Source organism: Phalangium opilio, unplaced genomic scaffold (assembly GCF_054372755.1).
Source record: "Phalangium opilio isolate 3A_F unplaced genomic scaffold, DU_Popi_V2 ptg000031l_1, whole genome shotgun sequence".
In the NCBI taxonomy this organism is placed as follows: Eukaryota; Metazoa; Arthropoda; class Arachnida; order Opiliones; family Phalangiidae; genus Phalangium; species Phalangium opilio.
This window is the reverse complement of record NW_028324158.1, coordinates 15,410,704-15,434,071: the sequence shown is the minus strand read 5'-3', so window position 1 is coordinate 15,434,071 and position 23,368 is coordinate 15,410,704. Positions and strand designations below refer to the sequence as shown.

General features: G+C 39.2%; 4 protein-coding genes across 10 annotated transcripts in view; 3 read left to right on the top strand and 1 right to left on the bottom strand.

The window, feature by feature from the left end:
• Positions 1–413: 413 nt before the first annotated feature.
• Positions 414–2,874, top strand: LOC149690945 (chromobox protein homolog 1-like). Its single transcript, XM_089870421.1, has 7 exons — positions 414–569; positions 965–1,014; positions 1,143–1,178; positions 1,370–1,538; positions 1,603–1,798; positions 1,856–1,953; positions 2,022–2,874. The coding sequence occupies exons 2-7, from the start codon at positions 1,002–1,004 to the stop codon at positions 2,164–2,166; spliced, it is 657 nt and encodes a 218-aa protein (XP_089726547.1). The 5' UTR covers positions 414–569; positions 965–1,001; the 3' UTR covers positions 2,167–2,874.
• A 536-nt stretch (positions 2,875–3,410) lies between these two features.
• Positions 3,411–8,702, top strand: LOC149690944 (transmembrane protein 245). 5 transcript variants are annotated; one of them, XM_089870406.1, is made up of 13 exons: positions 3,411–4,481; positions 4,669–4,888; positions 4,961–5,088; positions 5,166–5,481; positions 5,545–5,789; positions 5,860–6,012; positions 6,077–6,313; positions 6,384–6,506; positions 6,566–6,803; positions 6,874–7,048; positions 7,105–7,287; positions 7,757–7,780; positions 7,886–8,702. In XM_089870406.1, exons 1-13 carry the CDS (start codon positions 3,957–3,959, stop codon positions 7,896–7,898), a joined length of 2,580 nt encoding a protein of 859 aa, XP_089726532.1. In that variant the 5' UTR covers positions 3,411–3,956; the 3' UTR covers positions 7,899–8,702. The 5 variants fall into 5 exon arrangements, with proteins under 5 accessions (XP_089726532.1, XP_089726533.1, XP_089726535.1 ...); XM_089870407.1 differs by having other exon boundaries at positions 3,412–4,481; positions 7,757–7,784; XM_089870409.1 differs by having other exon boundaries at positions 3,475–4,481; positions 7,719–7,780.
• The window catches only part of LOC149690941 (telomerase protein component 1-like), a 33,382-nt gene continuing 15,874 nt past the window's right edge, over positions 5,861–23,368 (bottom strand). Inside the window, exons 12-42 of one of the 3 annotated variants that reach the window (XM_089870397.1) lie at positions 17,702–17,841; positions 17,563–17,628; positions 17,341–17,496; positions 16,854–17,273; positions 16,670–16,783; positions 16,324–16,606; positions 16,100–16,248; positions 15,876–16,023; positions 15,529–15,813; positions 15,133–15,470; positions 14,338–14,802; positions 14,108–14,273; positions 13,954–14,049; positions 13,766–13,890; positions 13,543–13,689; positions 13,350–13,458; positions 13,153–13,272; positions 12,994–13,095; positions 12,758–12,917; positions 12,595–12,695; positions 12,167–12,532; positions 11,991–12,098; positions 11,788–11,917; positions 11,355–11,722; positions 9,854–10,134; positions 9,668–9,791; positions 9,470–9,601; positions 9,336–9,410; positions 9,155–9,259; positions 8,753–8,900; positions 5,861–7,595 (exon numbers count right to left, since the gene is read on the bottom strand). In XM_089870397.1, coding sequence (XP_089726523.1) covers positions 8,763–8,900; positions 9,155–9,259; positions 9,336–9,410; positions 9,470–9,601; positions 9,668–9,791; positions 9,854–10,134; positions 11,355–11,722; positions 11,788–11,917; positions 11,991–12,098; positions 12,167–12,532; positions 12,595–12,695; positions 12,758–12,917; positions 12,994–13,095; positions 13,153–13,272; positions 13,350–13,458; positions 13,543–13,689; positions 13,766–13,890; positions 13,954–14,049; positions 14,108–14,273; positions 14,338–14,802; positions 15,133–15,470; positions 15,529–15,813; positions 15,876–16,023; positions 16,100–16,248; positions 16,324–16,606; positions 16,670–16,783; positions 16,854–17,273; positions 17,341–17,496; positions 17,563–17,628; positions 17,702–17,841 — 5,517 coding nt within the window. In that variant the 3' untranslated portion in view covers positions 5,861–7,595; positions 8,753–8,762. Of the gene's footprint in view, positions 7,596–8,684; positions 8,901–9,154; positions 9,260–9,335; positions 9,411–9,469; positions 9,602–9,667; positions 9,792–9,853; positions 10,135–11,354; positions 11,723–11,787; positions 11,918–11,990; positions 12,099–12,166; positions 12,533–12,594; positions 12,696–12,757; positions 12,918–12,993; positions 13,096–13,152; positions 13,273–13,349; positions 13,459–13,542; positions 13,690–13,765; positions 13,891–13,953; positions 14,050–14,107; positions 14,274–14,337; positions 14,803–15,132; positions 15,471–15,528; positions 15,814–15,875; positions 16,024–16,099; positions 16,249–16,323; positions 16,607–16,669; positions 16,784–16,853; positions 17,274–17,340; positions 17,497–17,562; positions 17,629–17,701; positions 17,842–23,368 lie in introns of those variants that run through there. The other 2 variants (XM_089870396.1, XM_089870398.1) reach the window with 2 other exon arrangements.
• On the top strand, positions 18,092–23,182 carry LOC149690943 (chaoptin-like). The gene is made up of 4 exons (XM_089870441.1): positions 18,092–19,569; positions 19,627–21,021; positions 21,651–22,448; positions 22,503–23,182. Exons 1-4 carry the CDS (start codon positions 18,367–18,369, stop codon positions 22,833–22,835), a joined length of 3,729 nt encoding a protein of 1,242 aa, XP_089726567.1. The 5' UTR covers positions 18,092–18,366; the 3' UTR covers positions 22,836–23,182.

Below are 23,368 nucleotides of genomic sequence, written 5' to 3'. Positions count from 1 at the left end.
GGTATATATATTTACGAGTTAAAATTAATTTAAATGTTAAATTGTATTTATATTAAGAGAGTAAATAACCTCGTTGGCGTAATTATTAAACTAGGACTAAAACTATTTTAATTTATCGGGTTAATTCACGTTTGCTAAGTAACACGCCACATATGCCACTCTAGGTAGAACAGTCGTTTAATACTCCTTGTTCGGAACTTGTTTTGTCCACCGATTATACGTCATCGGTAAATAAAAGTTAATAAAAACAACTGTTTTTACTTCGTACTAATATTCTTCAAGTTCATTTTGTCCTCGGAAAAATATTTTAAAGCCGAATCAAGGCTTAATTTAAATAATTAATTTATTAAAATTTTCAGGGTTAAGATTTCCCGCCCAGTGAAAAACGCGGGAGATATTGGCGCCTATCGTTGGTGTAGCGCATGCTCGGAAATCGCTAACCGAAAATTTCAATTGTAGGCTTGAGCGGGCTGAAAGTTAGACGGACTTTGCAATTCCCACATCACCTTCTCTGAATTAGACACAATCTCCTTACGTTGGAGAAGAGCGAGGGCTTTCGCGAACAAAAGGTACGAAATATCGCTTTATTCTCTTTACCGTTTCTTTAAAATTTAAGCTATTTCTTGGCGAATTAATTGGCATTGATAATCGGGTTTTAGAGAGGCTATTTTTCCAGTTGTCTCGCGTTCAATTTAATTATATAATCCGGTACTTATTTTAATTCATAGTAAACAAAGGCTTAAGTTCCGTCGTTAGCCCTAAAATCTAGCAAGCCGTGCTGCCGATAACCGCGGGCGGCGCGGGGCACACCGCTGCCTGCTACTTGTTGTAGGTGCGCGCCATGAATTTTTCTTGTCGCTAGGCTTAGGTCCTTGTTAGAGAATCCCGAATTTGCGCGCTTTTCATTCTCGTTAGAATAATTTAATTTTACTAATCAATAATTATAGCTTATTAACTATTACAGTTGCTTATTTACGCGCCAATTTCACCTACAATTGATAATGGAAACTGAAGGTGAGTAATAAATCTTATAAATAACGTTTAAAACGTCAAAGAATGTTCTGACTTAATTAACAAACTCGATTAAATTAATTTAAAAATAAGTTACGACGATCGTAAATATCTATTCTTGTTAAATTCAGGTTCTAAAGGAGCGGGTCCAGAATCCAAAACTGGAGGTAAGAGGGATTGAAACTAATTAGCACTTAATTGTTTTTAACTAAAACTAAATAATTGCGGAAGCTGAATTACGAGAATAAACTTATTCAGTTTTAACAAAGGCCTAAGTGTGGCTTGACATGTAGAAACTGTTAGGGTTAGGGGTTTTGCTGATGTTTTTGTGTTTCCGATTGAATTGGAAAAATTCTAGTATCCTCATTACCTTCCCCATCATCAGAAAAAAATAAGAAGAAAACCGACGTTGATGATGAAGAAAGTGGATCCGAGGAAGTGGAACAATACATTGTGGAGAAAGTGTTGGACAAACGCATCAGAGGGGGAAAGGTGGAATATCTTTTGAAATGGAAGGGTTACCCAGAGTAAGGCGCCATCTACATCTCTCTCTCTCTCGGAGTTGTACTAATCAAGTGCCTTTTAATCTAGCTCCGATAACACGTGGGAACCTCACGAAAATTTGGAATGCCCGGACCTTATTCAAACTTTTGAAGATGAAAGAAAGAATAAGAGCAAGAAGACGGAGGAGAAAAAGGAAAAGGAGACTACTGACAAAAAACGCAAAGTTAATGGAGCTGAAACTGGATCTGGCGACTCGGCTACCAAGAAAAAGAAGAAGACGGAGGTAATGAAGGAGAATTAATTGAAAGAAGGGCGGGAAATTAATATTAATCTTAAACAGGATGAAAACAGACCAAGAGGCTTTGATAGAGGTCTAGAACCAGAAAGAATTATCGGAGCTACAGATTCTAGCGGAGAATTGATGTTTCTCATTAAATGGTACATCACCTTGTGACTATAAGTAGCGGAGCTTCAATGTGTTAAATATTGTTTACTTTGTTTTGCAGGAAAGGTAGCGACGAAGCTGATTTGGTCCCTTCCAGAATAGCCAATGTCAAATGTCCTCAAATTGTCATTCAGTTTTACGAAGAACGCTTGACTTGGCATACGTCTTCTAATCATGATGAGGAGGAAGCTGCCGATAACTCTTAACTGCGGAAAAAATAAACAAACAAAAACTAACGTTAGAAGCCAGAAAAATTTGAACATTCATTTTAAAAAACGGGGATAAAATCTTGTAAAGGCCAAGAAAAGTTCACAACAACAACAACAACAACCTTAAAAAACATTTGTACATAAAAAACAACCGGGGGCAACAAACAAAAAAAATTTTTTTTTCCTGTAGTTTTTGGCTTTAAAAACAACGTTAAAAAACAAAACACATCAATTCATACAGAGTCTTCAACCCTTTTTCCCCTTTTCCTCTCATTAAATAATTCATCGCGTTGATGTTTCATTGTTTTTAGATCTTTTTTTTGTTGTTCAACTTTCAATAAACATTTTCTTAGTTCGTATTATTTTTTTTTTTACTCATTATTTTAGCAGTTGTTAAAATAAAAGTGAAATGAGCGGATTTTAAAATAAGACAAAAACGTTTCAAGTTGAATTTTTAAGAAGAAAATAAAAATTCACATTTACCGAAAGATTAATTAATTATCATTCCCCAACTTGAAGTGTTTTTGACTTAGGTTAATCTCTCTAATAACGCGTCTCTGTTTAAAAAAAAATATATTGTTTTCTTTGTAAATCAGTCCAATGTTTGGATATAAAATGTTCATTTGTCCCCTTCCATGTTATAATAAAAACATCACCAACCCATTTCTCCCTGGCCCCTGAATTTAAATAAAAACATTATCTTAATTCCGCCGCTGATATATTCACCTAATTTTGTATTTGTAGGAGTTGACAATTAGTGGTGGAAACGACAACATTAAAAGTATTCCTAAAAAGTGATTCATTTATATTTGTAATCTTTATGGGGTATTAAATAATGTTAAAACAAAAACCTATTTTCAGGCCCTTTGTTTTAGTGAATTAGGCCTAATTTAGGGTAAACGTGTGAAGCCTAATTTAGGGTAAAAAGTTTATAATATACTAAGCCTAAATTAGGGTGAAAAGGTTATATTCTACTAAGCCTAAATTAGGGGGAAAAGGTTATATTCTACTAAGCCTAATTTAGGGTGAAAAGGTTATGATCTACTAAGCCTAATTTAGGGTGAAAAGGTTATATTCTACTAAGCCTAATTTAGGGTTAAAAGGTTATAATCTACTAAGCCTAATTTAGGGTGAAAAGATTATAATATACTAAGCCTAATTTAGGGTAATAAAGTTATAATCTACTAAGCCTAACATAGCGATATAACTAGTATATATGATATGATCTATTTAAGCCCTGTATTAAAAAAGCGTGTTTAATAAATATTGATTTATTTACTTTTATTTCTCGTTTATCTTATTATTATAAGTGGTAAAGGAGTTAAGCCTAATCTCCGTGTCAGTGATGATATCATTTAAAGGCACCGCCTAGAAACTAAAGTTGCGCGGGTTGACGTAATTTGGTATCTAGAGCAGCACGTGTATGGCGTATTACGTTACAATTGGTCGATAAGGAAAAACCGCAATCGTATCGTATCGTACCCAACCCTGATTGCGTCATCAATAATTAGAAAACAATGTAAACATCCATGGAAGAAACGCCAGCAGGTGAGAGAGAGACCCCCGTAAACTTTAAAGTTAATCTAACACGTTAGAAACTTTGTAAAAATTGTCAGTTTTACGAGTAACGTATTGAATCCCGAGTTTTGCGTAGTGTAGTGTAGTAGTGACATGATGGGAGTAGTACCATAACCTAGTTGCTAACAAAAGCGTCCCATACCGCGCGTAATTAAGTAATTCTAGCGGCGGCGATTAACCAATTAAATATAATAAACAAGCCCGCAACCATGTCTACGCCATCGTCATATTCGTTAAAATCTCCCTTCGACGTGCTTCAATTATTACCAGAAGGCCACGAAAAGGCGTTGAAACAAGCGGTCTATAATACGGGAGCCATAATATGCGTTCTAGTGGTATTCTTTATGGGTGTCATGGTATTCCATATCATGCAGCCATTTCTCAGGCCTTTAGTTTGGGCCCTATTATGCGGTTCCGCCATCTACCCTTTCAAGAGAGAACTGACCTTGATCCTAAGGGGTTGGTTGAATAATTTGAGCGCCAACGGAACTCCCTTGTTGGTGGGCACCGTCATGTTGCCCTTCAGCATCTTTGACAATACTTCCGAGCTATTCGCTTCCTTCGTCATCCATTATTTCAAGAATATACTGATACTGATCGCCTGTATCGGATCCCTGTTCGGTGGCTACTATTTCCTACCAGTTTCCTTTTTCTCTTGGTTATACACCCTCTTTGACCTTACCATCTACATTCTCAATACGGTCATCGCGGTGGCCGGCACAGCCCAATATTTGGTGAGTACAAACGGGCTTTTTATCGCTTTCCCCCCCCCCTTGACCTTTCCAACCCCCCCCCCCCCCCAATGTGTTATTCCCAAATTTGCCCACAAACTGCCGTCAATGTTACTTTTAAACTGGGTACTTATGACGTACCCCTTTACTGACGCTCGACGCACTTCTTTATCTTACTTACCAATGAAAGACTTGGAGTCTGGTTGTCGGTTTCCTGGTGCTGGTGTGGTTTTGTTGGCCGCCACAGTCAAAAATCCCATTGGCTTCTCTTTCGACTTTTATATGGATCAGCGTTGTTTGTACGCTCGTTTCGGCCACCGGTCCTCTCGCCTTACCAGTTCTCGTTGTCTTCGCCTTTCTCACCGTATTGGGCTTCTTTCTAGAAATTAATATCAAAGAATTATTAAACTGTAAAGTCGTAAATACGTAATTGTCGCGTGTGTAAAATAACCCGCCCGAACTTTATTTTAATTATATTTTAGTAAGTTCCGGGGATGAAACGGACGATGGTCATTCCAGTGTCAAAGACGCGGAGGAACCGCGCTCATTTTTTGAATCTCTTAAACACGGAATCGAAAATTTCTTTCTCGACTCGTCGCGAAAGCCTGACGTGAGATATATATATATATATATATATTGGGGGTTTTCTTATCGAATGTACCGGATTAACGCCTACAATAACAATAGGATAAAGACGGCGGCGGCGGCGATAGTGGTAAAGAAACTTCCAGGGATGACTCGGGCAATCAAGAGCACGATGAAGACAATGAAAAATTGCAATTAGATCCGCCAACCCCGGAAAAAATGTCGAAATCGCCGAGAAAACCGACAAAGATTCCATTCAAAAGTCGCACGCGTAAAAGAATGCTAAGACCTCATCGTCTCAGCACCCTTTATCTGTCGGGGGTCGTTTGGGCTTGCGTTTTAGCCGAATTGTGGCACCATTTATGGTTGCTGGTCCTATTATTAATACCTTCCCTTTATATTATCAGCAAAAGAATTGGTATAAACTGATTTCGTACAGTTTGAAATGAAACGAATGCGTGTAACGTTAAAACCTTGACAGGATATCATTTTGGCTTATGGAAACTCGTTACCGAATGGGCTTCCAATAACGTTGGCGTCTGGTTCGTCACCAGGAAAGACGTTCTATTTCCGGCGCCACTTCGAGGTACTTGGAAGTTGTTACGTTGGATCGATTCTCAGGTTCATAATACCTTGGAGAAATCGGTTGATACTTTCACCAGTATCGGAGTCATCTCCCTTTTGCTTATTTGTACTGTCTTGGGAACTATCTTCATGTCCATCCAGGTGGGTTCGGAACTGACGCTCCGTTCGACTAAGTTCTTCTTCGTAGATTTGACGAGGCGTTGTTTTGCAGGTTTATGGGGAGAGCGTCCATTTAGTGGAAGTGACCGGTAGCGTTATCAATCGAACCCTAATTCTGCCGGAGAATTTCCGAGATATTGACGCCATGTTGGATTCCATGGTGGGAGACGCGTATCTTTACGGAAGACAGTGGATCTCGAAATCTGTAAAAAAACGAAAAGAAACAATGATAATTCTTAAATCTAAGTTATTTAATAACGATGTCAAAGGTCCAGCACTTAATCGACGAGAAAAACGAAAACCGCGCGGCCCTGGTGGAGAAACAACTTTTAGCCTTATGGGACGAGGCCTATCGGTTGTGGGTCTCAAGAAACGTGAACGAAACTGTCTTAGAGAAACACACGCATCAAATGCCATCGTGGAAGAATTTAATCGACGCCGTTAAACATTTAGATATGGATTTGCTAGTCAATTTCGTTAAGGAAAATATAGGAACCTTCATGTCTGTACGTAGAGACACCTCCCACCCGCACCCGCACGACCAATCGAATTCATTCCTTAGTTTTCATTGCAAAGGTTCTCGAATCTCTTTGGGCCGTTTTAAAAGGAAACATAACATTAGCTTTACATATCCTGACGTCGTCGTTATCCTTGGTTTTTGGTGGAGGAACCGCCGTTCTTAATTTCGTTCTCAGCTTTGTACGTCAACGCTTTGACTAGTTCATTGGCTAAAGTTAACGACAAATGATTTAATTCAGGTGATATTTTCAACGGCATTATTTTACTTACTGTGTTCGAGTGAGAAAGTTTACAAGCCCTCTGAATTGGTCAATAAACTCGTCCCTCAAACGGACGCCGGTACCAAATTCGCGGAAGCTGTTGAAGAGGCGGTCAACGGCGTATTCGCGGCCAGTATAAAGATGGCCACCTTTTACGGTCTTTATACTTGGTTTATTCATACTTTGTTCGAAGTTAGGATCATTTATATACCATCAGGTAGCGTAAAAAAAACAACCGGGTTACTTTATTTACCATCTGTTATAGTATGATCTTTGATTGCTTACAGTTTTAGCGGCGCTGTTCGGGGCTGTACCCTTCTTGGGCGCGTATTGGGCTTGTTTGCCCGCCATTTTGGAACTTTGGCTGGAACACGGCCAAGGTTTAAAAGCCTTGTTGATGTTAGGATGCCAATTCTTGCCCTCCTTCTTCGTAGATAGTCAAATATACAGCGAAATCAAAGGGTACGTCGTCTCGTTTCTCGTCAACGATGGCTTAATTGGTTCTTTTTACCTTTCAGGGCCGGTCATCCTTACTTGACGGGTCTGGCCATAGCGGGGGGAGTTTTTTACTCGGGGTTTGAAGGGGCCTTATACGGACCCTTACTTCTTTGCACAATGTTCGTTATAATGAACGTCTACACCAATATGATGCAAGGACCTTCGGGAAAGTTTTGGAGAACTGGTAGATACGGTTTCAGGAGGTAGTACCAACAACTTAAGCCTTTGTTTTTTTGGTTTTTGCGAATGCTTTAAATTTTAAATTCTATTTGGTTGATTTTAAAACTTTTTTTATTTGGATTAATTTTATTTTAATACCGGTGGTTTAATAAAAAACAATGCTTTTTTGGATTTTGGTTTCATATTTGGATAGAGCTGGGGTTTATAAGCTTCAAAATGAGTCCAAGGCGGCCGACGAAGTTTTAAATACACTTCCGTAACTCGGTTAATTTCAGTCCGATTTCGACCCAATTAGTCTCATTTTGTAGCTATTAATACGTAGAATCTTAATCTAAAATAAAAATTTAATTACGGTAATTAACATTAGGGTAATTAATTATTATGATTTTATCCGTCGCACTAATTCGCTTATCTACCCTTCACGCCGTTTTTTTTTTCTTTGATTTTCTTATAGAATGCTTACAATAGAATAAAAATATCCTTCCCATACAGATCTTGCTCCTTAACGACGTCAAGGTAGGTAAGAAGCATTTAATTAATTTAATTATAATTTGCTCCCTTTAATCTATTCATTAAAACTAACTAATTCTAAATTATTTTCTGTTGATAATTAAATTTCAGAAAAAGCCAATGATAAGAAATGCTTTGGAAAAAATAAAATCTTCTCTAGACCTAAAAAACTATAAGAAAACTACTAAGTTATTGAAAAATTATAAGCTATTATAAATATCTATATAGTATATAATTTATTAAAAGTAATAAATCAGTATTAACAGAAGCCTATATCTTGAAAATAATAATAAACTATTTGCACACTAAAAGGTAAAAAAAAGTATAGGCCGGCCAGCCAGCCAGCCGACAGAGCCAGCGCGATACTTTGCCACCATAAAAACGCGCGCAAAAGTAAAAAAGGACATTCAAGATATGGGCTTCTGATACTAATATACGGTTTTCGCTTTAGTTGATTGCTTATATAAAAAAGAATAATCTCGCGTTATTTATTTTGGGGGAAAATGCTGTGATCAAATTAATATTTTAAAACTAAGTTTATAAACTTTATATCAAAGAAAAAAACGCCACATTGTTAGGCCTAATGGTTATAATTAACCACCAACAGGTTATAAATATTCTATTTTAATATGATCAGCGCGGCGGCTAAAGACCAAGTTTAATCAAAAAGAAAAAAACGGAATTAAATTTTCTTGCCTTGGATTATATAAATTAAGTTAATTAACCATTTTTAAGGGATTAAAGTTGCCCTAATTATTAAACTACTAAGCGCGATTAGGCCTAGTATACCCGAGAGTTTTTTAATTAATTACTTAAGAAAGGTGTTTATTTTAATTTTAATTTGAATGTACTAACATTTTTTGTTGGAAAAATATTCAATTATTTATAAAATTTGAAGTTTAGAGATAAATAAAAAGTTTGAAGCGAATCTCCCTCGTTCTTTTTATTCAATATTAACACATCCAATTTCTAAATTACCTTTTAGTAATTAGTTGGGGGATTTGGACCATAGAGCGAGATGAATTTCCCCGGAACTGGTCGCGAAGATAACTTGAATTTTATCTTTATCTCCTTTTTGACAGGCGGCCATTTTGCTGATTGGAGAGTGGAGCCTCAATTGCCCAACCTAGGGGAAATAGCTCTTTTATAGTCTTTGAGTGGCTTGGAAAAGATCTTTCGTCAAGCAACTCGAATTAATTATTTTAAGGGATAAACTAATGCACTTTTAAAGGTCAAGTTCGATATCGTTTCGGGTTCACCAACGGTCTAGTAAACAAGATGAGCGGGCCATATCGAACTTTTGTCCATTTTTATAATTAAGCGAATGTACGTAGGAATAGGCTTAAAAAATTCTTTCTCGTCAGTGGTGAATGGACTGACCTGTTCGAAGGCTTTCGAATTCCAAACTTTGATGCTTTGATCGAGGGAAGAGGTAAAAATAAAACTACCGCAAATACATAATCCAGTTACATCTTTGGAATGGACCTAAAAAACGAGCCGGACTATTAATTAATATAAGGCGAGCAAACGTAATTGACACCCACCAACGGGGGAAACTTACTTTCTTCTTGAAGTAAACTTGACCGAAAGGATCGTCCTCCCACGAATTTGATGACGAGTTGTCGCTGGAATCATCCTGAATAAAACGCGGATACTAAGCTTTTACAAAAGTAGCGGTTTATCGCCAAAACCTACCACTGAATGGAATTCAATTTTGCAACGCTGAATTTGTCCCGTATTATCACCGGCAATGACATCATCTTCGGTTACTTGGTACGTCGTTATCCTTTCAAGTTCTTTATCCGCGCCCATAATTCGCATTTTTTGCTACAAATAATTAATAAAAAAAGGTCGTGAACTTCCCGAATTTAATTTCTTAACTAAAACTCTAACCTTATTATTGGCAACGTCCGCGTAGCTATGTTTATAAAAGTAAGCGCCGCCATTGCGAATTTCTGTGAAAAAATAGGTATTTTCTCGGTCCATTTTCTTCACGGACATAATCCAATCACCGTGCCTTAAAAGGTATATACCTTCAATGGGGTTTCTCGGGTGACGTCACGGGTGCAAAACACTTACGATTTGAAAAGGTTTATTCCATCGAGTCGGACGTCGGTATAGCCCAATTCTCCGTTTTTAAACGACAGCGTAACTTGGTTCGATCGCGGCGTCCAATCAATCGAAGTTACTTCCGATTTCAAGTCTTTCACTTCCGTTCTCTTTGTCAATTCATCGCCGACAACTTTATATAATACCACGGAAGAAATACGCGAATTTTCTCGGGACAAATTCGTGGCCAAAAACAAACTAGTCCCATCCTCGTTGATGAAAGACGCGGCCGTAATACAAGGCAAGGGAAACTAAAATAATTCGTAACAAAACGATAATTTGACCCCCGTCCTACCATAACAAAGACTTGGGTTTAAGACAAACAGGGGAAGAGTAATTAAGAAAAACGTAAACAAACAACCCCCTCCATAGGAATAGCGTCACACCCAACTTTGTAGGCTCGTAGCTCTGGTTCTACTAGAGATACGGGGTTACCCTTTGAGTATGTTATAGTCCAATTTGTCCCCCATCCAACCATACTAAAAACTTAGGGCTACGACAAACAGGGGCCGAGTAATTAAGCAAAACATAAACAAACAAACCCCTCCATAGGAATAGCATTAGACCCAACTTTGGAGGCTCGTAACTCTGTTTCTACTAGAGATACGGGGATGTCCTTTGAGTATGTTATAGTCCTAATCGTCCCCCATCCTACCATACTAAGAACTTGGGGCTACGACAAACAAGGGCCGAGTAATTAAGCAAAACGTAATCAAACAAACCCCTCCATAGGAATAGCATTAGACCCAACATTGCAGCCTCGTAACTCTGGTTCTACTAGAGATACGGGGATGTCCTTTGAGTAAGTTATAGCCCAATTTGTCCCCCATCCAACCATACTAAGAACATAGGGCTACGACAAACAGGAGCCGAGAAATTAAGGAAAACGTTCGAAAACTTATGGTATCGTCTCACTTATTGTTATTATGTTACTTATGGTTTTTACAATAAACTTTAAAGGCTCATAACTCTTGTTCTAATAGAGAAACGGGGATCTCCTTTGGATATGTTATAGTCCTCTTTGCCCCCCATACAAGGATACTTTAAACTTGAAGATACCTCAATATCTTCAACTTATTTTTTGTCTCACTTATTGTTATTATGTTACTTATGATTTTTCACACTAAACTTTGGAGGCTCGTAACTCTGGTTCTACTAGAGATACGGGGATGTCCTTTGAGTATGTTATAGTCAAATTTGTCCCCCATCCAACCATACTAAAAACTTAGGGCTACGACAAACAGGGGCCGAGTAATTAAGCTAAATGTACAAAAATATGCCATAGGAAAAGCATCACACCCAACTTTGGAGGCTCGAAACTCGGGTTCTACTAGACATACGGGGATGTCCTTTGAGTATGTTATAGTCCAATGAAATAATCCGCCAGCCAGCCAAGAGAGCTCCGAAGCGTACATTTTGCCCCCCCCCCCCGTTTAAAAGGACACCACAAAATAAAAATCATTCGACTTACGTTCATTTCAGTGATCACATCCAATTTGGGCGCGTCATGTTCCTTGAAATTCAGTTTCCATATTTTCAAGGAATAAATATCGGCACTGAGAATGAAATAAGCCTTGTGGCAAATTTGCAGCGCGACCAGAGGACTTTGATGACAGATTTTAGCGGCGACGACAGAAGTGTCCCACCATCTTAAAGATTGATCGTTCGACGTGGAGAAAAGGACATTGTTATCCAAGAGCGCCAAACCAGTGACGGGGCCTTTGTGACCCTTTAACTCGCAACTCATGGACACGTCGAATAACTTATTAATTCTCAAAAGTTTCTCATCAATGACGTAGGCGATCTTTCCTTCCGGTGTACCATTATCATCTCCCCTATCTAAGTATCGAAATTTAATTAAAATTAAGTAATATTTCTAAAAAATGATAAAACTCGGTGTGTACCTTCTTCAATATGGAAAGTTAATTGGCGTCGCGTTTTACCCTCGCTACTAAATATTAACTGACCACTGTCCGCCTTCCATAAGGCCACATTACCCTTTATACCACTAGCTATGACCATTTTACTTTTACCCTAATTTCGAATAATGATTAATAATTATAATAAGTAATTAGAAATTAGAACCCGGAAATAATTTCGTACTTACATGAAGTACTTTAACGGTGGAGACGGCTTCGCCCAAACCAATTAGATCCCGTTCAAACACTCCTTCACTCTTCCATAATTTAACCTTTGTATCTTGACCCCCAGTGACCTTAAGGAGATGAATTTAAAATACGCCCCTCAAGGAAGTTTTAACAACCGCGGCGGAAATAAACTTACAATTAAGCCATTTCCGAAGTAAACGGAAGTTATCCAATCAGCGTGAGCTTCTTCTACAACTTTAATTAATTTTATTTCCGCTTTATCTTGGATTATTTGCCAAGATTTAATTTTCTTATCGGCGCCTCCCGTTAATACGCTTTGATAACCGCGATTCATTCGCAAATGCACGGAGAGCGCCGCTCCGTCGTGACCTTGAACCGAACACAAAACGGACCCCCCCTGGACACTAATGGCCGTCATTTCACCGGTGACCAGACCCGCAATTATCACGTGATCATTGACAGACAAGCAAGTAACGCCGCTATTTAATTGCCACTCCGTGCGGTTACGTTTCGTTTTAGCGAAATGAGTTCCCTGAAGGAACTAAAAATTAATTAATTAATTAATTAGGATATTAATGATTAATTAACGAGTAGTTGTAGCACCTTAATTAATCCACTTTGAGTTGCGGCGACGACGAGGCGGTCCTTGCAAGACGCGATGGCGGTAATGGCGCTACTCAAATTCTGACGACTAATTTCCTTGACTAAAAGCGCGCTTAAAATTAACGAGGATACTTAATTAGTATTACAAATTGAAGCGACTCACATTCGGCAACACTGTTAATAGTAACTAAACCAGTGCTAAATCCCAAAGCTATTTTATCCATGGTTAGAAAAAACAAGATGGTAATGGCCCCATTATCGCCTTCACCCAGAAGAGACAAGTCTTTGGATAGGAGCGGACTTTCGTCCATATTATTCCAAAGCTACAGTTCATTTCAATTCAATTCAATTCAAATAATTAATTAGGTATAATTAGATTCTATCTATTTCGACACCCACTTTTACGGAACCGTTGTACTCGCTTGAAATTATGTTACCACCGTTTTTACTATCGTATAATATATTTGTAATGGAAGTGCAGCGAGTACTCGATTTGGCAATCTGTTCCAATTGTTTTAATTAAGACTTTGAACTGAAAAGAACTGAACTAGTACTTACCAAAGTACCCGTTTTAGTTGCCCATACAAATATTTCACCCAATAAGGAACCCGAAACGATATTCAAGCCATTTTGAATGAAGGCTACGCGTTGAATTGAACTAGAATGTCCTCGCAAAACCTAAGTTTAATTAATTAGTTTATTTTAATTTAGTTTAATTAAATTAAATTAGTGTTTAATTTGGAAACGTAACTCACGGCCATTCTTTTCATTTTTTCCAAATCCCAAAGTTTTAAAGTGGCTTCAAAATCGCCGGTAACTACAATGTCCTTTTCGGGATAAACAGCCATAGCCGTTAATGGTTTACTAAGAGGATTAATTAAATTAATTAGATTTTAATTACCATTTATATATATATATATATATACATGTAGATCAATAAATACTAACCTGTTTTCCATTAGGGATAACTGTCGGCCATCTTGGGCGCTCCAAAGGCGTATGGTCGCGTCCCAACTGGCGGAAATGATGTTTTTACCGGCATTATCGAGGCAACAAGCAGTTACCCTTCGAGTATGCCCATTAAGAATACATATCCTACATATTAACAATAACAAACATTCGAATTAATTTAATTAATTTAATTAATTAAGTTGATCGAAAGCTAATTAACCTGAAAGCGCCATCAACGTCCCAGACGGTAAGAGACGCGTCGTATGACCCGCAACAAAGCTTATTGTTACTTAGAAAAATTAAACTAGAAATTCCTTCCCCGTGACTAATTAGCGACCGAATAACCTATTAAAAATATATTAATTAATTAGTTAATTTAATTAACAAATCTAAATTTGATTAAATTACTTTTCCAGTTTGGGCGGAAATTAACCTAACTACGCCGTCGCTACAACCCAAGGCGACTAGCGAATAATTAGGCGATGAGGCGCAACAAAGAATATCCTAATTAATATAAATTAATTACGCAATTATTTTAAATTATTAATTAAATCGGTCTTACAATAGGAAAATCATTGGCGATCATTTTGCAAGCGGAATTTCTATCGGATTTCGAAAGTAACTCGAAATAATAAGTAGGCCGATTGGACAAACGCTCTTTAGCCTGTCGGTAAACGACGGACCAATCAGGTTCGAGTAAGGCTTGTTGCGTTAATTCATTTTCCGATCTATTTAATTTCGTAATTAGTTTTAATTTAAAATAATAATATCGGTGTTCGTTTGAATACTCACGTTAAATTGATGTGTGACGTCACTGTAATAAATTGGTGGTAATGACGTAATGCTTCCAAATCCAACGCTACTTGAACTTTCTTTCGCCGCCAATTACTCTTACTCACTAGGTGATTGGAAATTTTATCTTTGTTGACGGCCGCATCTTCCTTCAATATTTGCGTCATGGCAACCATGACGCTTTCAATTTGTCCGAGTCGGAAGGCGGCGGCCACAAAATTGAATTGGCACGCTCTCGTTACAAAGTCCCCGTAAAGGTCGGGGGTCATTACTAAATGATAGCAAACGGCTCTTAGGGCTCGAGCGCATTGGCCTTTCCAAGTGGAGTCGAAATAAGGATCGCAAACCGACACGAAGTAACTGGCCAATATTTTATGACTCAAAATTGTTTTATTTCGCGATCCAATTCCTCCTAAATATCTCGATTTGACCGCCCTTAAAATTTGGCTATCTTTTAAGCAAAATCTAAAACCCGGAAATAAATTAACCACCAGTTTAATTATTTAATTACTAATTAATTAATTATTTAATTAATTAATTAATTAATAATTAAACTGAAATTACTAATTAATTAATAGTAATTAAACTGAAATTACTAATTAATTAATTATTTAATTAATTAATTAATAGTAATTAAACTGAAATTACTAATTAATTAATTATTTAATTAATTAATTAATAGTAATTAAACTGAAATTACTAATTAATTAATTAATTATTTAATTAATTAATAGTAATTAAACTGAAATTACTAATTAATTAATTAATAGTAATTAAAGGATTACTAATTAATACCTAGATGCATCGTCGGATATTTCGAAAACGGTTCGAATACTTCGACACAACGATGATAAAGTCGATGGCGCGATCGAGGCATGCGCCTTATTATTATTATTATTATTGGCAATTGCATTTAACAAATCGGCAATTGCAATTCCTTCATTATGGGCGTATTTTAATCGCAATCCGATTAAGACGGCGAGTTCGTGTTCTTCTAAGCCGTCGTTTGATAGAGCGAGTAAGGTCAAGGCGCTCTCGACTAAACTCGGACCGTGAAATTGCTCCAAGTTGATTAAAATCTCTCGCGTTAATTGCTCCAACGATTGCGGTAAAGATTTAATTTTGGCCGTTAGCTAAATTAATTTAGTAATTAGATTAATCTTGACTATTATTGTTTAGAGTTAAACTGACTTGGTCGAAGTTTCCAAAGAGTCTCAATTGTTCGCAAGCCAATTTTAAATATGCCGGCAAGACGGCGTCCCTCTTCGTCACTAACAACAGCAACTGGTTGTTAAAGGCGTCATTCGAAAGAGTTTTTCTATGAACTCGCAACGTATTCGTGACTAAATCCTTTCTTTGGGCAACTGGCAGGGAATCTAGGGCTAGAAAAGTCACAATTTGTCCCAATTTGTGACGTTCTCGCAACGTTTCGTGACTCAACCCCCTTTCGTTCGAACTTAAAACGATTCTTAGGGCCTGTGGTCGCCAGTTAAAAATAATTACTTTTCTAAACGGAAGTTACAATTAGAAAAACGTACAGAGTCGATATTTTGAGGAAGCCACGATAACTTCGTTTCTTCCTCATCTTTCAATTGTTCCAAACCATCTAAAATTATTATTAGACGATTTGTGGGAGAGCGTTTGGCGGCTCGGGTCATGACGTCCCAAAATACCGTTTCCACGTTTCTAAATTAATTTTTTAGACGACATTTATTAGTACTAGATCGCAAGGTAGGGTAAGGTGCGTCAAGCGTCTGCTTACAGCTTATCCTTCGGTATGGGAATGACCAAGTTGAATTGGTCGCAGGCCGAATGACACAAAGAAACCATGACGTTCGATAAGTTCTTCTGGTCGCTTACGAAACAACTTAAACACGTTTCTTTCTGGGATATCTCATTGCGCAAGTCAAGCTTAAGTTAAAACGAAGGAACCAGTTAGAATTTGCGGAATTACGAAGGTTCCAGCGTGAAAACGGAACAACATACCAGAAACGATGTCTTCCCGCAACCAGCTTTGCCATACAGTAACGTGACGCTACCGGGTTTTTGAATCACGTCCAAACACTTCTCGTACGCGTTCTCTCTTCTGAGAAACGTCTCGCTGTTGAGGACAATTTCTTCGGGGGAACTTTCTTCACTTTCATATTCTAATTGATCGTTTAGTTTTTTGATGGCGTTCCATAAATTATCCAATACTCTTTGACCGAACGATTCGAGTCCGGTTAATATCGGGACGTTGTTCGTTTCTTGACCCCAACCACACGGATAACTAAAGACGATGACGTTTACGGAACTGGGGCCTAATAACGCTACCAAGAATATTATATCTTACTTGTCGTAGACTTCGAAACCTCCTTGGCGAATTCGCGATTTCAAATCCCTTAGTTTTTCGGCGCTGGTTTCGTTTTCGCTCAAGAAATCTTTGCGCCATTTCCAAGGTACATCGCTAAGAGTTGAAACAAAGTTCTGACAAGGACCGGAAGTACGCAACACGACACACTCGTCACGCTACGTACCTTTCAAAGCTATTATCCCTGAAGTAAAAAAAGGACTTCACTCTGGCGGACTTGGGATGACTTAAAGCGGCGTTGAATATTTCCAGCTCGGTCAAGGAGGCCCCGGAGGGATAATCTCGGACCCAATCGAATTGGGGTTCATCGGGTAAAGAGTCCAAGGAAGGTACGGTACCGTAGCGTTCCCCCAATATCCCCAAGAAGTAATGACAGCGACTGACTTCGGTCAGGCAGAGTTCGGCCGACTTTTGCCGGTTCGATTCTTCCTCGGTAATCCCCCATCTCAAATCAACTTCGTGGACGTTTAACAACAATTTTCTGGCCCTGGCCCTTAACTCCGGAAAGACGTAACGAACCAGGAGGTCTCGTTCGCCGTGAGTGTCCTTGAAAGTCGAAGATATGAAGACTCGGATTGTCTTCCATCTGGGACACGTACACGAATTTACGTTAATTAACACTAATTAACTTTAAACTCGTAATCGTTAATTACGCTAATGGTGGTAAAATAGACGGTAATATAAGTTCTTCCTCCGCGGCTTCCCATTTTTGGTTTAGTAAACCACGTGGTACGGCTTTCAAATCGAATTTAGTATCGATACGTTCGACGTATTCTAATTGAGAGGCGTTGCCTTGGGCGGCTAAGAATCTGCCGGCAATTAAAACTAACTAATTAATTAATTAACTCTTAATGTATCTATTATCCTAAACGTACTTCAAAACTTGATCACTCGATCCGGCGAATGTAATATTCAACGGGTTTTGATTTACAAGTACTAAACTGTATCGTAAATGAAAGATTTTTAAAAATATATAACGTCGCCTAATTTTAATGAGTTTTAATTGAGATTTACCCTTTGTACGGGGATAAGTTAACGCAAACGTAAAGCAACTTTGGGTTGCGTAGCAACCGGTATTTTTGTACAAATTCTAGATTTTTCAAATTGCCGTCGTGTTTACGGTCATTTGTTGTGAAGTAAACAATCGTGTTTATCTGGGAATTGGTAATACTCCATAAAATTAAAGAAAACCCTCCTTTGATTATTTGCATTTTTAAAAGCAAAATTATAAGCGATTAATACACAGACAACGGTAGGCCTTAAATATAAAAAATGACAGTGGTAAAACGTTATTAAATAAATATTGGCAAGTTCACATTGGGGAACTATTGGGTCTCCTGTAGGATATGGTTTAGAAAGAGCTAGGGGGAGAGTCATACGGCTTCCCTTTCACCCTAAATTCAACTACCTATTTACGCGGACCGAGTTACCTGACACGATACCTAAGGACTAGGCAACAATGGTGATAGTATAGGGTCGCAGAGACGAGTGATGAGGGAGTTTACGAGCCATAATCACTCGATCTGTCCGGTTACACTAACAAGATTAAAGCCCCGGCGAAAGATTTCGAAACAGTAACGATAATTTCAGTCGGGGAATTGGGTTCGTTTAAACAATCAGGTTCGAGAAATTAAGTCTAAAATCCTCGTACGTTATAAATTAAGTCAATATTAATTGTAATGTCGGCAACATGGACTATTTTCCTGGCCACAATGGCCATGGTACTAGGAGCGGAAGAAGCCATCCAACAACCGTGTTTCGTCTACCCTTTGTGTTACTGTTCCCAAGCGTGGCGAGAATTGGGCGAGGTGAGCTGCGTCGACGTCCCATTTACCACGTTACCCAAGAGCCTCGGCGGCTCCATCATGCACACTTTAACCCTGAAACGGAACGGTTTAAGAGAACTATCCGAATTCAACCTATCCACGACGCGTCTTTATAGACTACAAGTCCGCGAGAACCATTTAACTAATTTGAAAGCCAATTCCCTGTCGGGCTTGGAACAACGTCTGCGGCAGTTAGATTTGGGAAGCAATCGGTTGTCGCGCCTTCCCACCGACGCCTTGCGCAACTTGGAAAAATTAGAGCACTTGGATTTATCGGATAACTTCGTATCGGACATCGAGGAAAATGACTTGGCGGGCAAGTACCGGAAAACCTTGAAGAAACTCAACCTACAAGGTAATTCTCTGAGCAGACTTCGAGAGGGGTGTTTCGCGGAACTGGTCGTCTTGGAGGAGTTGGATCTGAGTTCAAATTTACTTCACGACGTCACCGCGGATCCCGGACCCAACAATTTAAGGAAGCTGGTCCTGTCCGGTAACCAAATGAGTAAGATACCGTTCCGAGTCATATCCAGCAAGAAACAACTGGATTACGTTGACCTAAGCGACAACCGCATCTTCACCAGTTACGATCCGGCCTTCGGAGAGAAAATTTCGGTCAAAGAACTACATTTGGAGCGAAATTACTTATCCATTCTTAGCGCGAACGCTTTCAAGAATTTCAAAGAGGTGGAGAAATTGTATTTAGACGGCAACCTGATCCGGGAAGTGAAAGCCAACTCCTTTAAGGATTTGCGAGTGCTAGAATTGTACTTGAGGAACTGCCTAATCTACAACGTCTCCCCGCACGCCTTCCGCGGTTTGGAGGAAACCGTGTCGACGATCGATTTGAGTCGAAATAATCTGACCAGTTTCCCGGACGCCGTCTTGGAAAACTTGACCGATTTAAAGAGTTTGAACCTGGAAGGGAATCGCGACTTGGTGATTGAAAACGACTCCTTCAGAGACGCCAGGTTTAGTTTGGAGGAATTGAATTTGGAGGGGATACGCGACTTTGTCTTCAGCATCGACGACCTCACCAAAATTCAAGATTTGAAGGTATAAATTAGGCGCCTGCACACTTCATTCGGGACTAATATTTTCTATTTGACACAGAGCTTCCAAATGGCCAGCAAGTATCGCCGACGTCGAGACGATAACCTTTTCGAGTACTTCGGTCCTCAGTTAGAGACGCTGAGTTTGGTCAACGCCTTCATTTCGGAGCTAGAGGAAGATTCCTTCGAAGAAACGCCGCGACTGAAATTCCTGGATTTAAGCTTGAATCGAATCCACATTTTCCACCGAGATTCCTTTAAGCCCATCAGCCAATCGCTGCAAGCGTTGAATCTTCACCGGGCCTTGGCAAATTACGCCATCCCTTACGAAGTTCTTTGCGACTTGGAGGAGCTGACCGATTTGGACTTGAGCGAGAATTACGTTTCGCAATTGACCGGGGACGCCTTCGCTTGTTTAAAGAAATTGGAATTTTTAAATTTAAACTTTAACGTTCTGAGGAACGTCGAGAAAGGCATATTCAACTCGGAAAACAGTCCCAGTTTGGAACATTTGAGCCTGTCCTTCAATAAGATACAAACGGTGAAGAAGGACACCTTCGAGGGTTTGAAGAAATTGAGCATTTTGCTTTTGAACGACAACGCCATTCGACAAATTGAAAAGGAAGGATTCTCCAACATGGAATCTCTGACCGAGCTCGATTTGGAAGGCAATTACTTGGAGGAATTGGCAAACGACACCTTTCATAATCTACCGCGTCTACAGTTCCTCAACTTGGCGCGTAACAGTCTGAACAGTTTCAATTACTACGCCCTGGAAAATGTCGGAAACCTCAATTCGTTATTGGTCGATTTACGTTACAACAATTTCAACCGCTTGGACTCGAATTCGAGCAACTCGCACTCGTCTTTAAGCGTCGAGGAACTGGATCTAAGTTGGAATAACATCTCCTTCGTCAACGCCTCGTATTTCGTGGCCTTCAAATCGTCATTACTTATACTAAAACTGAATCGGAACGCGCTAAACTCCTTGAATTACTCGGTCTTCTACCATTTGGAGTACTTGCAAAGTTTGGACTTGTCCGAGAACGGTTTGGAGTTTCTGTCGGAGCTGGCTTTCGGCGGATTATCGCGTCTTAGAGTACTGAACGTCTCTTACAACGATTTGACGGACATAGCGCCGCGAACCTTGGCCGAAAACGAACACTTGAACGTTCTGGATATATCGTTTAATTTATTAGAATCTTTCCCGGATGACTGTTTCCGGTCAACGAAATTGGAATGGTTAAACGCGGCCAATAACGAGATCCTCAGGTTCCCTGAGACGGCTCTGGAAACGGTACGAAAGACGCTGAAACATTTGGACTTGTCGAACAATAAAATCAGATCGATCAGTCCTCAAGACACGGAGAATTTGCAGCAACTAGTCCACTTTGACATCTCCTTCAACAACATCAAAATCTTGCAGCCTGAAACTTTCTCTCATTTACATAATTTGGTAAGTCATTAAGTACTCGAAGGCCGCGGCAATTACTCGTTAGTAAACAAATAAGTAGTCTAATTTGGGATACACCGCTTATGGTACGGCAAAGCCGAAACAAGCGTGGTCAATGTACCGCGAAGGTTGCCGCCGCTGTTAACTTTATTACGGCCGCCAATAATAATTATCCATTCGTAGCCAATTTTGAAATGTTTCCAAGTTTCCGATTTTTTTAAGAAAATTTACTACCTAGAGGGTAGATTCTTAATACAGGCCCACAATAATAACGATTTGAAAAGCCCATTAAAGCTAGGCTATAAACCCGAAAAAAAGCGAGCGAGCGCGTTTTCATGACCTCAAACCGCTACCAAAATTCAAAATATAAATGAAAAGAAAAATTACTTCAAGGCTAAATAAACAAACACAAAGAAATACCTATATTTTGTAAAGCAAAACTAATTTGAACTTGAAATTTCAAATCGGATATCAGAAGTAGATAAAAACGAAGTGTTAAAAAGCATTCTCTCGTTTCTGAGATACACGCTATTTACGTATCTGCAGGCGCTAAATCTATTTATTTTCATGGCTTTCAATAGTTTATCGACTTTTAAAAGCGAGGCTAAGATATTGTAGGCTCTCTTTTACAGATGGATCTAGACATATCGAACAACCCTTTGCAAAGTTTTGACGAAAATCAGTTCGACGACTTGGGAAGCCACATTGAAACTTTGAACTTGGCCGGGGTCAACCTAACGTCGTTCCCGCGTTTAAGTTTACCCCGTCTCGAATCCCTAAACCTATCGAACAACGCCATTTCCTTCATCACCCCTTTGGCCCTGGTAAACATCACGGGACTCAGAGAACTGGACGTCTCCAATAACAACCTGGTCTCGGCGCCCAACAGCGCTTGGCATTCCCTATCGAAACTGAGATGGTTAAGTTTATCGTACAACCCCATTTCCGGTTTCTCCAACGACAGTTTCATCGGACTAGAACGATTGCGAGTACTGGAAATGACCGGGATCCCGTTGCAATTCCTCCAGAAGGGAGCCTACAGACCGTTGATCTCCTTGAGATACTTGAAAGTGGACGCCTACCCGAGGGTGACCGATTTCGTCCTGCCAGTTATGTTGATGGACAACCACGCTTTGAAACGCATCGACCTCAATTTGGAAGAGGCGCCCTTGGCCAATTTACTACAGGGTTTAATGAATAAGAACGTGGACGAAGTGACGTTGCGAGGTCCGGGATTACGATTCTTGCACTCGGATTCCTTCAAATGTTTCCAAGGATCGAAATTGGTTCTAAACATGCACGGAACCAACGTCACCGAGCTACCCAGCGAAATGTTTGGACGATTGGGTTTCATCAGAAATTTCACGATGGACGCCAGGGACAATATGATCACGGACATTCCCGTTCATAAAGCCGTCGTGATGAACGACGTAAGTCGCTTTCTTCCTAAACCAATCATTTGAAGTAATTGAACTATATTTCAGATTGAGCCGTTGGAGCACGTTCGAACGGTCCTGTTATCGGGAAATCCCTTAAATTGCGATTGTAACTTGTCCTGGTTGGATAGATGGTACAAGAACCTTTACAACCGCGACTTTGATTCCCGTAACACGAAGGACGTGGAAAACGTCAGACGCGTCACGGCCGATTTAAGACAAACACGATGCGCCAACAAGAGAGATCGCCCTTTAATGGAAGTTTTCAAGAACGATTTCAACTGCCAGTTTTCGCAACATTACGGTATCGCCTCTTCGAAGGCGGCCACCGAGATTCTAGTACTGTTAATGGCCGTAATTGTCCTGTCCATCCTCAAATAGAAAAGTCACCTTCGAAACAATTTCCTTCTCGGAAAATTGAAAAACGAAATTTTTGGGGAGAAAACGGCTATTTTTTAAATTAAATTTGTCTCGATCTAATTTTCATATTTGTACCGATTGATTTATCAAATATTTCCTCGAGATATTTTTGAATTTAAAACTTAATTATTTCGTTCTAGATAATTGATTACGGTTGTTATAAATAAATAGACGTCGTCGTTTATATGGGGGAATTAAAATGCAAATCAAAAAAGTTTAAATTATCTCCCCGTTCTGGTTGTATCACGAAAAGTATCAAATGCGAGCCATGAAAATTATAATAAAATGTTTCAAAAATTCAAATTTAATCGAGTCTCCTCCCACATTTCTTTGGGTCTCATAACTCTGGTTCTATAAGAGATACGGTCAAGTCCTTTGAGTTTCTCGCAGCCCCATTACTTCCCTTTCCAAGGATACTAAATAATAATGGGTGCATAAATCGGGGCCCGAGTAACTAAGCAAAATCTAAAACAACGCCACTATTCATAATAACC